The following is a 22,218-nucleotide window of genomic DNA, read 5'->3' on the forward strand; positions in this document are numbered from 1 at the left end:
CACATTCCCCTCAATTCTTTAAATGCTAAAAGTGACCCATTCTGGGGCATGTTTTAATTTCTGTTATTATTATTATTTTTGTGTGTGTGTGTGTGTGTGTGTGTGCGTGCACCCATCTCTGTTTTTTTCTCTTCTGTCTATAACAAGTATTGTATAGTTAAAAAAAAAAAAAAATCCTGTTCCTGAGCACAGCGTGGCCAGTCGGGTAGCTTCCCCATGAGGGTTTGTTGCTCCCCCCCTGCTGCTGATAAGGAAGCAGGGGCAGGAATGATGCTTGTCATTCATGCTACTTGTTCTGCATACCCTTGGCCTTGTTCTGGGCTACTGAGCTGGGAGCTTTGCCTGAGGCTGGGCTCTATTGTCTGAATCCAGGGCCAGAAGGAACTGAGGGCTCTTTTTCCACATCTACCTGGATGCTGCCTGCAGGCTTGGGTTGTTAAGTGCCCTGTTTAATTGAGAAGTGCCTTTTATCCAAAAGAAGGGGTGAAATTAATTAAGCCTAGAGGAAAGGACTTTGGGGGGCGGAGCTAAAGAGGAAGAAAGGAGAACCCTTTAAATAAGGCTCCTACTCTGGCTGCCAGGGAGTGTGCGGGACCAGCAAGCAGGAAGCTGGGCTGCTTCCCTCCTTCACGTTGCTGTCCATCTCCTGTGTTTTCCCCTGTGAGAAGGAGCCTGAGCCTGAGGAAGATGATGGAGCCTGAGGAGTACAGAGAGAGAGGTGAGTGATGGGTATCCCTGGTCCTCTTCCCCATTGTCACTTCTGCTGGTGAGTGGCCCTAGGTTTTGTAGTATCATTTGACTGGAGCATCAGCATTGTTTTTTGAGGCTTGGCTTCAGCAACAATTTCTCTGAAAAGGAACACGAGATCAGAGATGAAAACCTCTCTCTCATTCTCCCTCTCATCTACTCACTCTCATGGATATCCATATTACCTTTGACTTTTTTTTTCTTTCAACTTTTCCACAAAATAGAGGGAAAAAGGGGTTATTTATCTTCTGAAAGTCATTTAGATGCAGGGCTATCGTTCCCTAATATTTCAGTATTTTATAGTCACTGCAAAATTTTGTCTCTTAATATTCATTTCTCTATGTGTGAACCCATGTACACTGTTCTTTCATTTAGTCCTTCATTCCCTAAGTATTTAGTATATGCCCACCATGTATCAAACCTCATGTGAAGAGCAAAACCAAATTATTACCCTGTTTCCAGGCCTGGCTTTTCTTAGAGGGGAAGTGGGTAATTGCTTTTAAGAGAATTTTGCATATCTTTATCACTGTAATTTTTTATATTCTTATCTCTACTACTGGGTTGCATTGCCTCAGATTCCTTTGTTATACACTATGGTCTCATATTAAAATCCAGCTTTCCCTGTCCCCCAGGAGATAATTGACTAAGTGTCCATCAATATGCATACTTTTCAGTGTGCATTAGCTTATTTGGTTGCTTTGCCAAGGCATATTTAGCTCAGAGCAGGTTCTGTGGACTTTATCCTGTGATGGGAACAAAAGTTCATTTATACTGTGCCTGACAAGGGGAAGGTAGGTCCAGAGCTCTTGACCTCTGGTGGGGCACTGCAGAAGTCATCAGAGCCCCTGGGCTTTGAGAGGGTTGCAGGAGAGTAGAAAGAAAAGTGCTGAAATCTTTTGATTCCTCAGTGTTTTCTGGGGCTCATTCTCTTTGTAAGAACTTCATGAGCTGATGCAGAGGGAAGAAATGGGGTACTGTCTCCTCTATTTAAAACAAAACAAAACCTTTATTCTGCAGGGGTAAAAGGAGTCTACATTGTATTAAGAAAGGTTTATGGATATTGAGAGAATCATAAACACACACAGAAAGGGAGAGAAACTGTGTATATACATGTGTGTATAACATTTTTTTTTTTTTTTGGTATCAAGAATTGAACCCAACAGACACTTAACCACTGAGCCACATCCCCAGCCCTTTTAAAAATATTTTATTGAGAGACAGAGTCTTGCTGTGTTGCTTAGGGCCTTGCTAAGTTGCTGAGGTTGCCTTTGAACTTGCTATCCTCCTGCCTCAGCCTCCCAGGCCGATGGGACTACAGTCATGCATCACTGCGCCTGGCTTGTGTATAACAATTTTTAAATACAAAGAGTTCCTGAGCCTACTGAACCTCTAAGGTAAAGAATTCATAGCTATTCTGTTCTGAGAAGAAAACAAAGGCAGGAGAGACATAAATGAATGAGGGGAAGAAAAAATATTTTACTTTGGAGCTAGAGTTTTGTACTTTAGAGATTTCTCCTCCTTTTCATTTTGTTATTCACACATCTTCTTCATCAGTCATTTACTCCCTCATTTTTTTATTTTTAATTTTTTTTTAAATTCTGAAGATAAGAGCATGACTGGGATCAGACCTCTCCCTGATCCATGACTCTTATCTCTTTTTTCACCACGTTCTCTTGATCCCAATCCAAGAGGGATGGGCACAAGTTGGCCAGGGCCAGTCAGGGGACACGACCCTGGTTTCTCTGCTTTCTTCTAGGGAGAGAGATGGTGGATTACATCTGCCAGTACCTGAGCACTGTGCGGGAGAGGCGGGTGACCCCAGATGTGCAGCCTGGCTACCTTCGAGCCCAGCTGCCTGAGAGTGCGCCTGAGGAACCTGACAGCTGGGACAGCATTTTTGGGGACATTGAGCGAATCATCATGCCAGGGGTGAGATATAGTGACCACACGGGTGACTCTGGATTTTGGGGGCATACGGGGGGTGGAGGGTGGCCTGAAGAAAGGCCAGCCTTTGGTCAGTCTGGGATGAGAATGCATCCTTCTGTTACTTCCACCAATATCCACCTCCATCTTCTGGGCATGTGAAGGGCCAGGACTTTGACTGGGGGTAGGTTTCTGACACCAGGGATGACCTATAGTGTTGAGTGTGTAGCCAGGGACAATAATGACTGTATTTCAGGGCATAGTCCAACTAAGGAATGGGAATCTAAAGGAATGGTATGAGAAATAAAAATTTTATTTGAAGGGAAAGAAGAAATATAGATAGCAAGGCAGAAGACAGAAGGCTGGAAACAGTCCCTGGGCCCTGATAGGCAGAGCCAGGGACTCTCCTACCTAGTATCTGAGTTCATGCCAAAGTAAAGGAAGAAAGTGATCCACTGAAGGCACCCTAGCTGTCAGGATGGAGACCCAGGTAGCTGAGGGGTCCTCTCAGCTCCTCTTTCCACTGTAGAGTGGGTACCATGTCCTTCTTACCAGGGAGGTCTGGTGATTGAGCTGTTGGTGAATGAGTTTTCCAAGAATCATTGATACTCAGTGATGGAGGAAGCAGCCTGGGATGTTGCTGGTGAGGCCAGAGAAGAGGTGGGAGTTGGCTGATGTTCTGAGTAGCAACCACTACATCCCTGGCCACCAGGGTGAAGAACTTGCCCCAGGTGTCCTTGCACTGTACCAGCTGTGCTATATGCCATCTAGTTTAATCCTCACAGTGATTTCGTTTGACAGGTGAGGAAATGCAGGCTCTCAGGAATTAACTGTCTTGCCCAAAGTCATAGAATTTGTACTGGATAGATGTAGGAGTTCACACTAGGCCAGTTTTACACCAAAGGCTTTGCTCTTTATCCTATACTGTGTTGGTGCCTCCTGAGCAAGGAGAGGCTGTACCTGGCCCCAGCACCACACCCCAGTAATTCCCCTAACACCTAGGCTTTTGGCTCACTCCCCCTGCTTGAGTCATTGTGTCCTGACCTGTGTGTGTGTCTAGAAGCTCTTCCCAACACTGACTTGAGAATCATCTCCATCATCCCCAGATGATGAATCTCCAAAGATGCCTGGAGATTCCAGAAATGTGCTTGAAGACAGAAAGGAGAAAATATTCAAACTCAGAAAACAAGAGCAAATTTGCAGAATGACAAATACTCACCTCTCTTTTACTGTTGTCTATTTTACAAGCCTCTTTTGAAAATGTCAATATCAGTAAATTTTTACCATAAAGGCTAGCTCCCTGATAAGATTATCTCACAGGTTCCATTTTGTAAAATGCAATCGGCTGAGGCACTAACTGTAATCTGAGGGAGAGAAAAAGCAACCGTTAGCAGAGCCAGAAATGAGCTGATTCATTTGATGGAAAGAAATCCCAGCAGTTGGGGGGAGGTGTGGCCAAGGAGGCTCATTTCTGGACAGGGGGTCTGTCTGTTTTGATAAGGACTCTTCTGGTTTATCTCATCTCATTTATCTTATAAGGACAGATAATTACCTCTTGATAGGCCTAGGAGGTGGGAACCCTTCTCTGGGGTTTCCAAAATACTGTCACTAAGCACAGCGATAATGAGGGTCCAATCTTTGATCTTATCTCATAGGTTACACTATCCTCTGAGAATTGGCCTGAGAGCAGTTGGCCCTTTGCTTTCTCATTTTGGTCAGCACCTCATTGAAAATTGGATTTTTTTCCCCTTCCTGTCACCTCCTTAATATTAAGAGAAGAAAAACTTCCTTTCTAATTTAATTCCAACCCTGGTTTGAAAACCTTCATTTACTTTTAGATAGGGGAAGAGAAAACAGCCCATGGAAGAAGCAGGACACCATTCTGCTTAGGTGTTTGGGCTCTGGAGCCAGGCAACTTGGGGGTTCCTGCCTTGGTGCTGCCATCTGTCCCTAAGGGTCATCCCTTATAATGAGAAACTGATGTTAAGGGAGGTACAAGAGAAGGTCCTAGTTGTATGGGAACTGAAGTGTGCACACATTCTGAGAACACCTTTAAGAAAAAAGTTAAAAATGTATCTCAAAAAAGGTACATTAGTGGGCGGTGGGTCGGGGGGGAGATGTCAAACACAGGACCTTGGAGCCTAAATTCATTAGTTCACAGTAAATCTACAAGGAGCTGGTTAGGGGCAGTAGTAGAACCAGAAACTATGTCCTTGTACTTAAATCTCATCCTTTTACTCCACACACTGTCTAGGACACAGTCTTTACTCCTGGAGGATTATAAAAATTCACACACATTAAACAACAGAATGACACTCTAAGATGTTATCTAATAAATTATTGGCAGGGGAAACATCTAGAATTATAGAGGTTCATGGGCTGGAGGAAGGGATCAAAGGCTGCTGTGGGAGGTCCGGAAGGGCATGCGGAGGAACTGAAGAATAACTTTCTAAGAATTAGCAGGTCTGGAAGGGCCACATCTTCATGGACGTGCTTTCCCTTCAAGGGAAACAGCCTTGCTCAAAGATGCAAATGCAGAAATGAACTGAGCATGCTTACAGAGCAGTGAGATGAGGAGAGATTAGATAATTAATGAGGCAGATGAACCATCAGGGATGTTAGGGCAGGGGCCCTCCACATCCGGCCAGCTCCTTCTTATATCTGTTTCCTATTGTGGGCGGAGGAGTTAGCCTGGAGGTTAGCCTTCCCTACCCTTTGGCTGGCACGTCCTCCCTGTCTTCTCTCCTGACTTCCCTCTTGGAAAGCTAAGGACAGCCTTGAATCTACTCACACTGACCACCACCCCCCTTGTAGGAACTGCCTGCCCAGAGAGCTCAATGCTCCATAAAACAAGTTTTTGCAGGAAATTAGATGAGACAAGAAATTTGCTCTCTTAGAGTTTCTTTGTATTACTGGGCAAGAGCAACGGGGGGATAAACATTGGAGATCAATGTGAACACTACCCAGAATCCCACAACTTAATTAATATAGTTAATTTTATTTTGCATACTTCTTTCTGGTATGTGCCAAGGCTCCACTGATGGCCTAGCTTAGAATATGAGGCATGTGGGTGATTAAAGAATACCAATGAACACGTCTTATTTTTGTTGAGTTGTATCACCTATCTTAAAAGTGTTCTCCCATCTCTAGAGTTGTTTCCCCTTTCCAGGGAGGGTCTCTGGAAGAAGAAAGCCTCCTAGAAATGCCTCCTGATGCCAACTGTGTGCATATTCTGCCTCTAGGTGGTACATTGGCAGAGCCCCCACATGCATGCCTACTACCCAGCCCTTACCTCTTGGCCATCCCTGCTGGGAGACATGCTAGCCGATGCCATCAACTGCTTAGGATTCACCTGGGTGAGTAGCAGTGGCGGGTAACTACTGGCACCTGGGGACCTTTTAGGAGGTGGGTAGCATCCTAGGGCAGATATTTTATACAGGCCTCTGAAGAGGAGTCAAAGATAAATATTAAAAATGGAGTGCCACGTAAAAACATGAATAATGGCAATATTCTTTAAGTTTAATCTGTATATGAATTATCTCTTCTAATCCTTCAATCCCACAGAATCACAAGTACTGGCCCATTTTGTAGATGAGGAAATTGAGGCTTAAGTAACTTATCTCCCCAGGATCACACAGAGTATAGAGACACAGATGAGATTTCAGCTGAGATCTGGTTCTTGTTACAGTTTGTGACCTTTAAGCACTTTGACGCCAGTTGGGTCACAACTTCCCCCAAGCTCATGTCTTTAAGGAATTAGAGATGTCTTCAGACTTCCCTTAATAATCCCTTCAGCACTACTCAGCTTTATTTTTTAAATTTAATTTATTTATTTTGGTACTAATGAGCTACCACTGAGCTATATCCCAGCCCTTTTTATTTTATTTTTTTATTTTGAGACAGGATCAGGATCTCACTAAGTTGTTCAGATCCTCGCTGAGTTACTGAGGCTGGCCTCAAACTTGAGACCCTTCTTCCTTAACCTGAGTGACGGTCAAGATTACAAGCATGCACCACTGCACCTATCACTACTTAGCTTTACATTGTGCCAAAATCCTCCTAAAAAACTATATTTTAAACCTATAAGGCACAGGATATCACTATATTTTCCAGGAGAGAATACTATACTTTCTTAGTCAGAACACGTTGCCTTTGACTTTGGAGTACTTCTTGGGTATTTTGAGGGACTTAGGGAACCAAATCCAAACAAATAATTTCTAGAAATTTCTTCATAGAGCCCTGGAGAATCTGTCATTGAGGACAAAATGAATCCAAAGCCCCATATTCTTTTCCCTTTTGGTTTGACAGAGGGTGGGATGAGGGCAGGTACTGGACCTGACGCTGCCTCCTTCTCTAGGGAGGTTCCCATTGATATAGGCAGAGAGAAGTGGCTCTGGGGCTGGTGGGGGCGTCTCAGTGCCTTGGGTCTGTGCAGATGAAATTTCTTTCCCTTTTTCAGGCTTCCAGCCCTGCATGCACAGAGCTGGAGATGAACGTCATGGATTGGCTGGCGAAAATGCTGGGACTCCCTGAGCACTTCCTACATCACCATCCCGGCAGCCAGGGGGGAGGTGTCTTGCAGGTGCTGCGCATTGACAATATCTACCTAGCACAGGGGCTAAGTAGTCAAAGAAAAACCAGCCCTTCCCCAGCAATTTTCTTATTCTTCAGAGTTTCCCCGGGCTACCCTAACCACCATCATCATTACCAACATCACTTCCTTGACTGACAACATCTTCAGCCACAGCACCGTTGAGATAGCTTGAGCCTCCACCGCAGCCACCACTAGGGCCACCTCACCTTCCATTTCATTTACCTGCTGTTCCCACCTTCACCACTTTCTCTCTCTTTTCTTTGAAAGAGACTAAAAAGGCAACATAGATTATCACCCTTCCATTATTTCTTAATTCAAATTTCTTAGTTTATAATCGGACAGTTCCTCTCTGTTGTCCCATTTTACACCTTGTGATAAGAGAGGAAGAGAGAAGTCAAGGAGAGCCCACTCCCACCTCAGGTTGGGGAAATCTCTGGGAGGGAAATTAACAACATGGAGTGAGGAACCTTGCCCTTGGATCCTGTTTTGGGGATATGTGTCAAATGATAGTTCTTCAAATATTTTTTTTTTCCACCCAGAGTGGAGCTTTCTGGGTGCCTCCCAAGCACCATGCACATGGCTAGGTCCATCTGCATCTATGAACCCTTGGCATTCAAGAGGTCTTTGTTCTGAGGCCTCTGAGAATCCCCAAATTCTCAAATTCTATTGTAATTTGTAATTTTCCTGGTTTTATAATCTAGAGATAATAATATTTTCCTAAAGAGTTGGCGTGGTGATTAAATAAATTCTCCTATTAGATACAAATAGCCATAATGTACTGAGTGAGAGAACTGGCAAGTTCACTGGCTCCATTTGCCAGCTAAGTTATTGCTTCTCTCACTCCAACCTTGCAGCAGGATTAAATTTGTAACCTTACAAGAAAGAAAAACAGCTGCAGGTTGTGGACCTGCTGGGTTGTTAGCAAATACTTGAAACTTCATATATTATATCTGGGAGAATGTGCACGATGTCTGCTTACATGATCTTACATCTAGTCATCTGAGGAACCCTGTAGGTATATAGTGTCATTTCCAACTTTTGACATAAGCGCTCTGCAGCTCAGAGAGCTCAAATAGGCCACACAGATGGTAAGTGGGAAAATGAGGATTCAAATCCATGCCTGTTCACATTCAAACCATGCTCTCTCCTGTGTGCATTAGCCATGTGAACTTGAGATAACTGATTTGAGCATCACTATCCTTATCAATAGTCAGATAAGTATCATAATTATCTCAGAGAGGTGTTGTGAGGATCAAGGAGGATAACAGGAAGTGTTTCATAAACTGTGAATTGGGATACAGATGGGAGGTGGTATTAGTATTAAGTTGGCTTCCTTGTTATGGAGTAATTTCAGCCACTGAATCTCTCGTGGGATCTGGTCCACGAGAGATTTATACAGCCAGAGTATGAACTGTTTTTTGATGAAACTTTGACTCCAGGCCATAACAGTGTCTGAAAAGCTCTTTACCAGGATTCTATCAGCTATAGGTCAAGGAGCAAAGATACCAGGGACTATGTGAATGAATGATCAGGAATCATAGAATCCTGAGAAGCTGCCTACCTGGCCTTCGGTATTCCTACAATCATGCCCAGAGGGATATTGTCTGATCCTTCCCATCCAGAAGGCAATTAAAAGGATGCTCTTAATTTTTCAGATGAAAAAAAAATAATCTTACAGAGGGGCAATATTAGCCCAAGGTCACAATAGTCATTGACAACAAAAGCAGGGTCAAAATTGCCAGCCTCTCACGTAAGCCAGGACCCTATCTCTGGTATATTCCTGTGGAATCAACCTCCAGCTCCATACTTAATGCTTTGAGAGTTTTCTATCTTTTATTCTTTTCTTTCCTTTCTTTTCTCTCCTTTTCATTTTGGGGATCAAACCCAGGGCCTTGCACATGTTAAGCATTGGCTCTATCACTGAGTGAGTCCCCAGCCCAAAAGAGTACTAAAGAAGTTTTACACAGGGAGCAAACTTGAACTTTCTCTTTTTGATTTCTGGAACATTCTTTTTGGTCTCTCTAATAGGGATGTTGGTATTAGATATAAATTTGTTTTCAGAATGCAAAATAGGGGTTGGGGGGAAGGAGGGCCCCTTAGGGAGGAGTTATGTACTTCCTTACTAATAGCTATTAAACACATAAGCAGAGGAAATTGCTTAATTTGGAAAATATATCAAGAGGACATAGAAAGAGGCTGCCATTGGTAATCCTTCCGCTACAGAGCACTGTCAGTGAATCTACCTTGATCGCCCTGCTGGCTGCAAGGAAGAACAAAATCCTGGAAATGAAAACATCTGAGCCTGATGCCGACGAGTCCTTTCTGAATGCCCGTCTCATCGCCTATGCCTCTGACCAGGTGAGTTACCTGACACAGGACAAACTTCAGGTTGGTGGTTGGCTTCCAGGGCCTTAGTCTGTAAGTAGTTTTCTTCTAGACATGAGCACCTTGGGCTTCAGGGTAGCTCAGGCCCAGAGGTTTTCTCCAGGATCTCTAGGGGGAGCCAAACTTTGATCATTTGAACTTGATTCCAGGAAGACTCTTTACTAACATGTTTCCATGGTCCTTCCAGGCTCACTCCTCAGTGGAGAAGGCTGGTTTGATTTCCCTTGTGAAGATGAAGTTTCTACCTGTGGATGACAACTTCTCACTCCGAGGGGAAGTTCTTCAGAAAGCCATTGAGGAAGACAAGCAGCGGGGCTTGGTGCCTGTCTTTGTAAGTCAGAATGTATCCTTAAGATTAGAATGGTAGAACATGGATGTGAGCAAGGAATTTGGGCAGAATTCAGGTAAGTAACATGCTGCAAACCAAAGCAGAAGAGTCTTCAAATACACTGTTTTACAAGTTATGATTGCTATTCATTGGTATGTGATGAAATGAAATTTGTTGTGACTAGCATTAAAAATAAATAGAAAACATCCAAATGCATTTAGACAGCTGGAGTATGAACTGTTTTTTTTGAAATTTTATTTCAAATACACATGTATATGTGGACTAATTGCTACATAAAATATATTTCTTAGTTTGTGCTAAAACACAATGTGAAATACACATTTGTTCTAGTAGGATGCATATGGTAGGTAATGTCTGTTGTGAAATCTTTGTTCAGACCCACCCTACCCAGTTAACTGACTTTTATTTCTTTCCAGGTCTGTGCAACACTAGGGACCACTGGGGTCTGTGCATTTGACTGCCTGTCAGAGCTGGGCCCCATCTGTAAGTATATGTCCTATGTGGTGAAGAAGACAAGGAATACATTTTAAAATATTTTCTAGAGTGAGAAATATTTCCTGAAACCAACTCTATGGACTTATTCTCCCTGTCTCTTTGGTCAATTTGAGGACATGGGAAGAATTACCAAAGGTGATTCTCCCAGGCAGCCCAGGTCACTGTGGTGAGACAAGGGTTAGAGCTGCCCCATCATGCATCTTTTCCTGGGAGACAATGGCTGGAAAGTGTGTTAGTCAGCATTCCATCAATATAACCAATATCTGAGGTAATTCACTTATGAAGAAAATAGATTTATTTTGGCTCACAATTTTGAAGGTTCCAGTCCATGACTGGCTGGCTTTGTCCCTTTTGAGCCTGTGGTAAAGCAGCATATCATGGTGGGAGCACATGGTGGAGAAAAACCACTTATCCCATCACAAGTCACGAAGGGATAGAGTGGGAGATCAGGTTCCAAAATCCTTGTCAAGGGCACACCCCCAATGACCTAAAGACCTCCATAAGGCCCCACCTCTTAAAAGTCTCACTACCTCCCCAAGAGGGCCACTCTGTGGAGCTTTAACACATGGACCTTTGGGGTCGTTCAAGTTCCAAACTATAACTGAGAGTCTCAGGTTTTCTCATCCTCTCACTTGTATGTTGAAATCTACCTAAAGCAGGCTGTATCTAAAAAACAGGGCGAATGAGGTACAGGGAGATATTTTCTATTCTGTTTTCAGAAAAAAAAAAAAGTAGGGCAGGGAAAACCATGGGAGAGATAAAGGCAGAGAAGAAACCCAAATATAATTGTTTAATTCACAGCAGAGATACCCACTAAGAAAGAGAGCCATCTTTCTAGCCTTTGTATTAGATGCATTAACATTGCTTTCTGGGATAGTGGGAAGTTGGTTGTTCTAGGATATTCTAGATTGAAGCCAAGGGGGTGTTGGTCCTCTGTCCAATGTGAGAAAAAGGTCAGGGTGAGGTTTTAGTAGACTTTCCCATTAGGAGGCAGTGACACCTCTTTCAGCCCCTCTCCCTCACACTGACACCCCATCCTTCCATCTGCATGCACTTTGATGGCTCATTTAGCCAAGCACATCATCCTTTCCCAGCTATTCCCTTTGCCTACCATCCAGCTGAGCGAAATGAGAGATGTCTTTCGACTCCCTACTTCATGCCTCCCCTCCAGCAGGTCACATTTACTTCCTCAGGTGCCAGTGAGGGACTGTGGCTTCACATCGATGCTGCTTATGCAGGCACTGCCTTCCTGTGTCCTGAGTTCCGGGGATTTCTGAAAGGCATTGAGTATGCTGACTCTTTTACCTTCAATCCTTCCAAGTGGATGATGGTGCACTTTGACTGTACTGGGTTCTGGTGAGTGTTGTCAGCCAAGCTCTGAGCACATGGGAGAGCCTTGTTTCCTTTGGAGAGAACTCTGACACTTATACCCATTTGGAAACCCCCAGGGTCAAGGACAAGTACAAGCTGCAGCAGACCTTCAGTGTGAACCCCATCTACCTCAGGCATGCCAACTCTGGTGCTGCCACTGACTTCATGGTGAGTACCCAGGAGAGGGAGGGCAGCTTGTGACCTCTGAGGTGGGAACTGGCTGCCTCTGACCCCTAAAGTCCTCCTGCATGTTGGCTTCCTTCAGGAGGCAGAACACTTTGAGCTCATCCCATAATACTGACACTGTGTTCCTTTGATTTCAACTTGTGCATGAGTATATTGAATGTAACCCAGAAAATGATTAAAAACCCTAGAAAAGGAGAGCAAATTTTGAGGCAGAATGCACATTTCCTGAATATCTGTGGCTTTTTTTTTTATTCCTAGAAATATTCTCCCTACTACAGGTGGGTCAATCCTTCTTCTCCATCTTGGATAATATGTTTTTCACTCACTACCTAGCAGGGAGGGATGGAGCATTTCCCTGGGTGGGGAAGAGGGTCCTTGCTTACATTGCTTTTAGTCATTGTGCCTGACAGAGGCACTGTGGGGAGCACTGTGATATGGCGAGAAACGGGTGCCCTTTGTGAGGGTCTGGATGTCTCCAGGCATTTTTTGGCATTCTCAACTGCCTGCATCCCCACTCTCCCAAACTCACATTCAGGGATGTAAACAATACACATTATATATTGCATAGCTAACGGGAGGCTGTGAAGCAGAATGCAGGGATCTTAGTTTGGAATTCCATAACAGCAGTGGCCCTTCAGGAAACTTATTGGACCTCTCTGAGCTCTGTATTTCTCATCTATGACATGGCAACAGTGTTACCACTGTCATAGGGTATCGTTAGGCTTAAATGGTAATCTACATAGAGATTGCTTAGCACAATACCTGTGTGGCAAATGTGCAATAAACAGTAGTCACAATACTCCTAAAATCTCTTTTGAGCTGCAGAGATTGGCTATAGCAAAGTGGTTAAGCTTGTAGATGCTAAAGCCAAATTACCTGTGTTTGAACCATGGCTTCTCCACTCACTAACTTGGGTGGCCTCAGGCACATGAGCTCTATCGTCACTTGATTATATGGTTGTTCTCTCCTAGACCAGTTCATGCTTGCTTGAGATCTGTGCAGGCAGTAAACTTGCAGTGGTGGAAGAAGACCCTCTAGAGGTGAATAAAGATAGGACATCTCCACTTCCCTTTTTTGGTGGGTTTTCAGAAAAATTCAAATTAAAAAATTTAAAAATTCCACACAGTTATTTTTATGGCTAAGTTTTGTTCCTGAGCACAAAAAAATACCCATTCTCCTAAAAGTGGATTTTAACCTAAGAACATCATAACCTAAGAACATTATCTTTGCCTTTGTCCTTTTTGAATTTCATGTTAGCTTTTTGTTATTGTTGTTCATTTATCAGAGTATCTCAAGATCTTCCTATGGTTCATTCCCACCAGTTTGGAGATTTTTACAGTACTCTCTCTTTTCCAGATAGCTTAGAAAAATCTAAATTAAACTTTTCCACGTGCTGGTCCATGGTAACCTTAATATTTTACCTTCTACATCCAAAAAGCATTACTTTATACTTGTTCTTCCTCCATCTGGAATCCTGTGGATTTAATTTTTAAGACTATGAAGAAACTCTGAGAACACTGAAGCTGCTATCTTTGTTGTGATCCTGGGGGTCTCACAGGGGCTCTGATCCAGACCCCAAGCTCTTTTGCAGCCAAGTGCCTGCGGTTTTCAATAGAAGCTCATCCCTGCTCTGAGATGAGCCAGAAATAGTGGTGCATTCCTGGGACCTTGGAATCACCTAAAATCAGTGCCTCTGACGTCAGCAAAACTCCCCTCCTCTTCATTTCCTTTCCCTTCAATAGCACAGTGAGCACCAGTAGATGGGGCATTGTCTTGCCCTTGGCAGTGGAGACTGACAAAACCTTGAAAGGACACAGAGGAGGCTGGGGAAGGTAACTACTTAAAATAAGAGCCACATCAGCCTTTGTAAATTCAGATGTCTTGAGCTGACAGAAATTCTTGGGTCAAGCCACCCTTCTGAGCCAGTATGAATTGGTTTTGGAAGAGTGACAAAAGAAGAACAACTGGGAATAAAGATGATTATGAAGAAGTCAAAATTAAAATCGTCTCTGCCTTTCCCTGTTAATTTGCTGATGAAATAAAGTATTCCATTGGCCATAACCACCTGGAAACCAGAATGTTTTTGGAGACAACTCTTAGCTTAGCATTCATTATTTATTCTCCTTGAGTGTCCGTCCTTTGGACAAGAGGTGGAGTAGACGCATTCCCTGCTACAGAAATTTCGTCTTGTATCCAAGCTTTGATGCCCTCTGCTGGCTAATGGAGGTCCTCAAGCTGCTTCTCCACGTGATGAGAGTTTTGTTTGGAAATCAAAATTTAATATTTTAATGCAGGAGTTGACACAGGAGTAATGTCCCCACAGTGCCTAACCGAGGAAACTGGGTTGAAGGTTGAAGATGAGGACATTTGTGAGGATTTGGCAATTCCATGGATGGGCAGATAAATATTTGACAGGACAAATATTTATTTTTTATTTATTTCATTCAAAAATATCTTTATTTTGTTTATTTATTTTTATGTGGTTCTGAGGATTGAACCCAGTGCCTCACATGTGTGAGTCTGCCACTGAGCCCCAGTCCCAGCCCAAAATATTTATTTTTTAACAAATTAAAAATTGTGGTGGAAGCTTTCTGACAGTGGAGGGATAGGTTATTAAAAACCCCACTACACGTTAGAATAAATAAGGACTTTCCAAACCCTTTACTTTGTTTTCAGATCTGAGAAATTGTTTTGGAAGATGTCAGACCTATGGTAACTGCAACTTTGAACTTTAAGCCCGGTTAAATTCCATCACCAGAACAAAGGGTCAATTTCAGTCTAACAGAAACAGAGATTTGGATGGATGCCCATTTGAAATCTGAATGTTTGAGTGATACCCTTGAGGTCACAGGAATCTCACAAGTCAGGATAGGGCAGTGAGATTAAATAAGTAATATCTTGGTTCTAGATAGAAATACTGCTGTAAGTTGGCAACTCACATAGTTTATTATCTAATAACAATCCTCACTGACAATTTCCGCTGAGCTTTTGCCCTCTGTTTTCCTTGTACCACTTCCCTGGAAACTTCTGTCCATTCTGTTTCATGGATGAGCAGTGAAGTGGCTCCGCCCAGGCTCACACAATTTGTCAGTGGCTAAGTGGAGGAGACACCCAGATCTGCCGGGCGCCAGTATCTGAGCTCTTAACTACCCCACTTTTAATTGTTATATAATTAGTTGGAACAGAAATAGAACACCTTATTCATGAAACAAGTTCTTTTACAGAAAAAAAATATATATCTCCTCTATCTTGAGTTTCTGGACTGGGATGAGATATTTAAAACAGCATTAAAAGAAAAGTGCTCTTCTCATTAGTTCAAGGTTATGGACTGAGTTTTCACTTGTCCTGAGGCTGGACAAGGAATTATTGACCACCATTATCAGTGAAGTACCCTTTGGATAACTTGCTTTGGCTTGCTCCTTAGCAACAGCTTCAGGAGTCATGGTGACAGGGTCCATCCCTGAGGGCTGGGCAAGCAACAGATAATGCCCAAGAGTGTCCAAGGGAACAGACACCCTTGTCTCTAACTGTGAGCACTGTGTTCTTTTAATTCTAGCATTGGCAGATCCCTTTGAGCCGGCGGTTTCGCTCTATTAAACTCTGGTTTGTGATTCGGTCCTTCGGGGTGAAGAATCTTCAAGCACATGTCAGACACGTATGTAGCATGCACGCTGTGGTGCTGAACCCATCTTGCTGTGTTTTCTCCTGGGGAGGAAGGCTCTGCTCTGCTTTACTGACATACCCAGGGGGCCATTGGTGTCTGACTCAGGTGTCTGGGACTACACAGGGGCTCCTGAGATTTGATTATTCAGGGTGGCCCGATCTTTGTTAACTGGAGAAGCACTGAGCACAATATCAGCCTAAGGGCTCTCTGGTGCCTGTTTTCTCTGCTGAGTGTCTCACCATGCCTTTTGCTGTCACTGAGCACTGGGGACTGATAGCTTGAGAGCCTGGTTTTCAGAGAAAAAGAAAATAAATCAAAGAGCAGTGTGGATAGCCAAGGTAGGAACCGCCCTGGCTGAAAAGTTTAATTGTTGTTATGGTTATGCCTGAAGTAGCTCTTCAGACCCACCAAATCTGTAATATGTCTCCCTGGGTTGTGTTAACAGCTGTTTGTTGAAGGCATATTTGGTACAATTTATTCCAATTCAATTCAATAACTATAAAATTATTGGGCTAAGAAAGGGACACAGAGGTAAGGGAGAAAGTCATATTCTTCATGGAGGAGGTGGGACTTAAGGAACTTGAGCCAGCAGCTAAAGTTCTTCAAGAGCCTATGTGAAAGACAGAGCTATTGATAAAAGCAGCAGGGTTAATCCAAAAACACTCTTTTTTTTTTTTTTTTTTTTGTCATTAGGCGAATCTTTACCTCTCTACCTTTCTACTAGGGAATTCCTACTTCTTTCAACAACAACAACAACAACAACAAAAAATAAAACAAAATGAAGAGGTCAAGGCAGTAACTATGACTGGTCCTAATGTTTGTAATTTTACATTTGTAATCAACAGTGGACACTAATTTATAAGCTGCCGCCAGTAAACTGAGGGGTTTTTGGCATTTCATACTCTTGTTCGATCCTCAAGGTCAGAGGGTAATGGGTGGGGAATGAGGCAGTAGAAGTCACAAATAATTAGGAAAATTCTTTGGTTACAACTTAAGACTGGATGTTCAATGTGTAGCTGCCGTCAGCCTTCCCTAAATTCTGCCTTTTGCCAGCCCCAGCCTCTGAGTTCCCATCTATTTTGCCACACCAGTCCGCACTCCTGGGCTTGCCTGCCAAAGGGCCTGATTATCAGTCAAGTTCCACCTCAGCTTGGGCATGATAGGAAGCCATCCAAAAACCCATGCCCAGGCCACGGGTACCTTCACCGGTACCTTTTACCTGGATTGCCATCTCCTCTCAACTGTTGTTAATGGATCAAGCTCCACTTCCTCCTAGAGAGTCCCTGAGTATTTCTTTTGTTCATGTCTCTACCTCCTTGGTATTCCCAGGGTCACATACTCAGACTCAAATGAGAGTCTGAGCCCAAGGCTCAGTGTCTCACCATAGTAGGGGCTAGAATCAAAACAAAAGTTGTTTTGTATGAGTTAATTTTATTTTTTAAAAATTGATTATAATTATTGTCACTTGCATATGTCTTAATTTTTTTTTTAAATAGACTGTTTCATTAGATTCTTACAACAATGCTTGTGGTGGTCACCCTAATTAGGTGTGGCTCAGAGATAGTGCTTGCCCTGCTCAAGAGTGAAAAGCCTGGGGGGCTGGGGATGTGGCTCAAGCCGTAGCCTGCTTGCCTGCCATGCGTGCGGCCCAGGTTCAATCCTCAGCACCACATACAAACAAAGATGTTGTGCCTGCCAAAAACTAAAAAATAAATATTAAAAAAAATTCTCTCTCTCTCTCACTCTCTCTTTAAAAAAAAGAGTGAAAATCCTGGGATCTTATTTCAAGCTTCCCAATTACAAGTCCTTTAGTCAGTGTTCTGGGCCATTTCTTCCTATGCAAAGCTCTTGTCTTTACATAAAGCCAAGTTTTGTATTTCTTTGTTACATAGTTGTGCTTTAGAGAATGGGATCTGGGTTTGATTTTTAGTTCCATTTCAGTATTTGGTGACCTTGTGCCAAAAATTACTTAATTTTTCTATGTTTGCCTTCCTGGTTTATAAAATGGGAAAATGATAATCTCACTCTCAAAAGTTTATTGTGAGAATTAAATAAGAGTATACATATGTAGTTCTTGGTGGAGGGCACTTCGGTACTCGATATTCCCTGCTCCTCCCTCTTCCCCTCTTTCTATTTTCTCCCTTTTCTAACAAGTTGTCATCATTATCATCATTTCTTTTTTTTTCACAATAACTTTATTTTATTTATTTATTTATTTTTATGTGATGCTGAGGATCCAACCCGGGGCCTTGCATGTGCGAGGCGAGTGCTCTACCTCTGAGCCATAACCCCAGCCCATCATCATTTCTTATCACCTCCAATAGGGATGGTAAACTTTTGCTTTGAAAAACCAGATGGTAATTATTTTTGGCTTTGGGGGCCATACAGAGACAGTCTCTGTTGTAACTTCCCGACTCTGTCATAGCACAAAGCCAACATAGACAACACATGGGCATGACTGGCTGTGTTGCAGAAAACTTTATTTATAAAAAGCAGTAGGAGCTGGGCTTTATGCACCTTGACTGGAGTGTGCAGCTCTGATCTCATTGCCCACAAAGGTGGGCTTTGGTGGTGGACTCGCTGCCAATGATGTTCTCACCTCTCCCCTGGCCTCTGTTCTGTCTTATTGTCAACAGCATGCATTGCAGGAAGGAGCAGAGCATGCTGGGAGAAGGCAGCCAGGAGCCCTGCCTTCCGCCCCTTGGTGGCTGGGAAAGTCACTTTCCTTTGACTCCTCCTAGAAACTGTGGAGGTTGAACAACGATGGTTTCTGGGTCTCTTTTCTTGCTCCAGAGCATCATCTTCCTGTTCTTAGCCTGATTCCAGGTCTGCACCTGAGCTGTCTTAATGGTGCTTGATTATGTTGAAGAAAAATTTACTCAGAAGGATATCAAGCTTGGCAGGTGGTAGAAATGGGTCTGGAGAGGAGAATCATGATCAAATTAGAAAATGAAATGCAAAAGTATAGACAGCTAGAAAACAATTAGAAGTGTACTTTCCCTAGGAGAGAGAGCCTCAGAACTTACAAAGGAGAAGTTCTTGGGGTAGTGTTTAAGACTACAACAGACCACACAATGGAGAGAGAAAGGGGTTTTGAAAATTGCTACAAATAGAGTAATGGGTTTCCTCTTGGTCAAAGACAAAGCTAATCTCTTGTCTTCTAAAATAGAACAGCAGGTGTGAGTGCCAACGGACAGAACCACTTAGCAGATATTCTATTGCCTTTCTTCTGGATGCTTGGAGGAATTTTTAAAAATTAAAGAAAAGGGAAGTCTTGTCTTCATTTTGTTAATAATCCTAGGTAAAAACAAAAACTAAAAAAAATAGGAAATTTTAAAAGATGACACAAACTTCAGTGAAAGATGAACACATAGCAAAATCTTTAACTTTTTCGGTGATAAAATATGCACAACATAAATGTACCTTGTTGAGCATTGTTAAGGGGACAATTTAATGTGACATTAAGTGTACTTACAATGTTGTGCAACTCAGGAAATTTTCATCATCCCACCCAAGCAGAAATTACCGTTAAGCCATGTACAAAGGTTTTTCTGCTCTGTAGGTTAGGATGATATATAAAATAACGTTCTTTGTGGAATTTAGAAACAAGGGATGAAATGATATTGGTCAAATTATATTGTTATATTGTGTGCATGTATGAATATGTGACAACAAATACCACCATTATGTACAACCAAAATGCACCAATAAAACATGAAAAAATGAAAAAAGGAAGATGAAAGGGCATTTGAGTTTCAAGATGTGAAGAGGTTGGCATGAAAACATGTAGGTTTAGGGTGAGGCAGGGCCATTGCGAACCTGTGCAGTGGAAGGAGGCACCTGGCTATGAGCACAGAGTTTTGGCCCTTGTCTGCTCCCCTGGCCCCTTAAGAAGTGTTCACTCCAGAATAGGAGGTCAGATTGCTCGAGTAACAAAACCCATAGATTCTAATTTCTGGGGCTGACTTGAAAGAGGGCCCTGAGATACAAATTCTCCAGGTGGGTCTGATGTGACAGGACCAAGGGAACCAGGGGAGATTTTCCAGCTTGCAATATGAGTGAGATCACATGAAGAAGAGAGGCAAGCAGAAGCCACTTAGGTCTCCATGGTTCAAAGGTGTCACCGGTTTAAACTGTTTCGTGATGTGAAAGTTTATGCCTGATTATTAACCTCATTTTTCTCTACATTCACCATTCCAGGGTACAGAAATGGCTAAATATTTTGAATCTCTAGTCAGAAATGACCCTTTCTTTGAAATTCCTGCCAAGAGGCACCTTGGCCTGGTAGTTTTTCGTCTGAAGGTAATGCCATGTTCCAATGATGTTCTTCAGTGTTCTGGAGTTGTTGAATCTCTTGGACATGTAAACCTTGGGTTTATGGAGCTGATTACAGGGGATGTGATCTAGACTTCTCTTTATCCTTCAAACAGGGACCTAATTGTCTCACAGAAAGTGTGTTAAAGGAAATAGCCAAAGCTGGCCAGCTCTTCCTCATCCCCGCCACTATCCAGGACAAGTTGATCATCCGTTTCACTGTGACATCCCAATTTACCACCAAGGATGACATCCTGAGAGACTGGAAGCTCATTCGAGATGCTGCTACTTTCATCCTGAGTCAGCACTGTACTTCCCAACCAAGCCGCATGGTCAGGAACCTCATCCCTCAAACCAATGGCTCCAGAGCCATGGCCAGTGGAATGTCCCTTCAGTTTGTCAATGAGGCAGGAGATGACCCAGCCCAGGCCAGGAAGATCATCAAACAGCCTCAGCGTGTGGGAGCCAGTCCCGTGAGAAGGGAAGACAGCTGCCGCATAGAAACCTTGCTGGACCCTCTTGATGACTGCTTTTTAGAAGAGGCCCCAGATGCCACCAAGCATAAGCTGTCCTCCTTTCTGTTCAGTTACTTGTCTGTGCAGAATAAGAAGAAGACAGTGAGGTCCCTCAGTTGTAATAGTGTGCCCGTGAGTGCTCAGAAGCCACTGCCTACTGATGGCTCTGTGAAGAATGGGGGCTCCTCTAGGGTCAGAATCTTCTCCAGGTTTCCAGAAGAGATGATGCTCCTGAAGAAAAGTGCTTTCAAGAAGCTAATCAAGTTCTACAGTGTCCCCAGCTTTCCAGAATGCAACTCTCAATGTGGGCTCCAGCTGCCCTGCTGCCCTCTGCAGGCCATGGTGTAGACAGGGTCTTCAGCCAGAGTCTAAGGATGTGTGTGTTTCAGGGAGTCTTTGAGCCCCTTCAAATTGTGTGCAGACTTTGTGTGCTTATGTGTATGTGCATTTTTCTTGGTAGAAAGTCCATAATTTTGATCAGGTTCTCATAGGGGTTCACAGCCCACGGTGGAATATAAATGGAGAGTTTATATCAGCATAATCCAGAAGATTCCAGAAGGTCATTAGACAGAAAGAATTGAGGATTGCATACTGACAGACGGCTTCTGTCTTTTGTGGTTCAACTTGTGATATGAAATATTATTTAGAAATAAATTGTGCTTATCCCTGAAACAAAGCAAACCCTGTGTGACTTAATTGACTACTAAAACATTAATGAACTAACCAGGGCATGTCCTGGAACATAAATGAACCAACCTCATAGATTTTTCTTTTCAGGATGCTGAAGATTTGAATTTAATTATAGGAAAACAGTGGAGGAGCCATTGGTAGTGAAGAAGTCAGGCAACTTGTATTTAAAAGCATCAATTCTGAGTCAGGCATGATGTTTATAAATAAGAAAGCCCTGGCTTCTGGTCCCAGAGCTTTGAAAGGACAAAACTAGGTCCTCTTCTTTTCAATGGGGCCCGTGTTGTTTCCACTCTACAGAACAGTTCAGGATTGTACTTGATCAGAAGCTCACTGTCCAGCAGACCAACTCTAGTCCTCTAGTACACTTAAATGCCCCATCTCTAGGTTTGGAACTTGTACATTTTTACTTTATTCTGGACCTTATAGTTAAAAAAAAAGCTATGCTCATGGGCAGCTTGCTATGATTAATTCATAGGGAGTGGCTCTAAAATTGGTTATATGACGAGCATAAAAGATAAAACTGTATACTAGTTAAAGTAGCAAGGACAATTTTACTCAGCAATAAACTATTGTAATAGGGAAAAGAGTCCAGTGTGAACTGAACTCAACTTGAGACAGTACAGAGGTAATTGACATTTCAAAGAGAGAAGGGATAGGTGCCAGTAGGAACTTGGTAGAGTCGGGAATATAAAATAGTTAAAAAAAGTAGGTATGGGGCTGGTTAATATGAAATGCACCTGGGTTTATTAATGGTCCTATCAAAGTTAGGGTCCTATCCTGCCACAGACAGGGCATGGGCCTTATCTTCAGATGTTAGTTGGAACTAGCAGTAAATTTTTTTGGAATGCTTGAATTTTCTTAGGTGAGAACTTCAAGGAAGTCTAGGGTCCTTTTAAGGATGTGACCTTGACCTGTTAGACACTAGGTTAGAGTTTGTTCAAGTGTCCATAGGCCAAGATTGAGGACTCATTGAAAAGAGGGCTCA

At 42.9% G+C, this 22,218-nt stretch overlaps 1 protein-coding gene across 1 annotated transcript; it reads left to right on the top strand.

Annotated features, from left to right (window-relative positions):
• The first annotated feature begins 601 nt into the window (after nt 1-601).
• On the top strand, nt 602-21,066 carry HDC (histidine decarboxylase). The gene is made up of 12 exons (XM_081293241.1): nt 602-718; nt 2,504-2,676; nt 5,913-6,026; nt 7,130-7,252; nt 9,488-9,622; nt 9,837-9,980; nt 10,415-10,481; nt 11,687-11,849; nt 11,942-12,032; nt 15,607-15,705; nt 19,915-20,016; nt 20,145-21,066. Exons 1-12 carry the CDS (start codon nt 688-690, stop codon nt 20,889-20,891), a joined length of 1,989 nt encoding a protein of 662 aa, XP_081149367.1. The 5' UTR covers nt 602-687; the 3' UTR covers nt 20,892-21,066.
• Nucleotides 21,067-22,218: the final 1,152 nt, after the last annotated feature.

The sequence above is a fragment of the Spermophilus citellus genome, assembly GCF_964194105.1.
Source record: "Spermophilus citellus genome assembly, chromosome: 4".
In the NCBI taxonomy this organism is placed as follows: Eukaryota; Metazoa; Chordata; class Mammalia; order Rodentia; family Sciuridae; genus Spermophilus; species Spermophilus citellus.

Coding starts and splice junctions, on each gene's coding strand:
- HDC (XM_081293241.1), top strand. CDS start 688: ATGATGGAGCCTGAGGAGTACAGAGAGAGAG. Junction 9,981..10,414: donor GGGGCTTGGTGCCTGTCTTT/GTAAGTCAGAAT, acceptor ATTTCTTTCCAG/GTCTGTGCAACACTAGGGAC. Junction 20,017..20,144: donor TGGTAGTTTTTCGTCTGAAG/GTAATGCCATGT, acceptor TCCTTCAAACAG/GGACCTAATTGTCTCACAGA.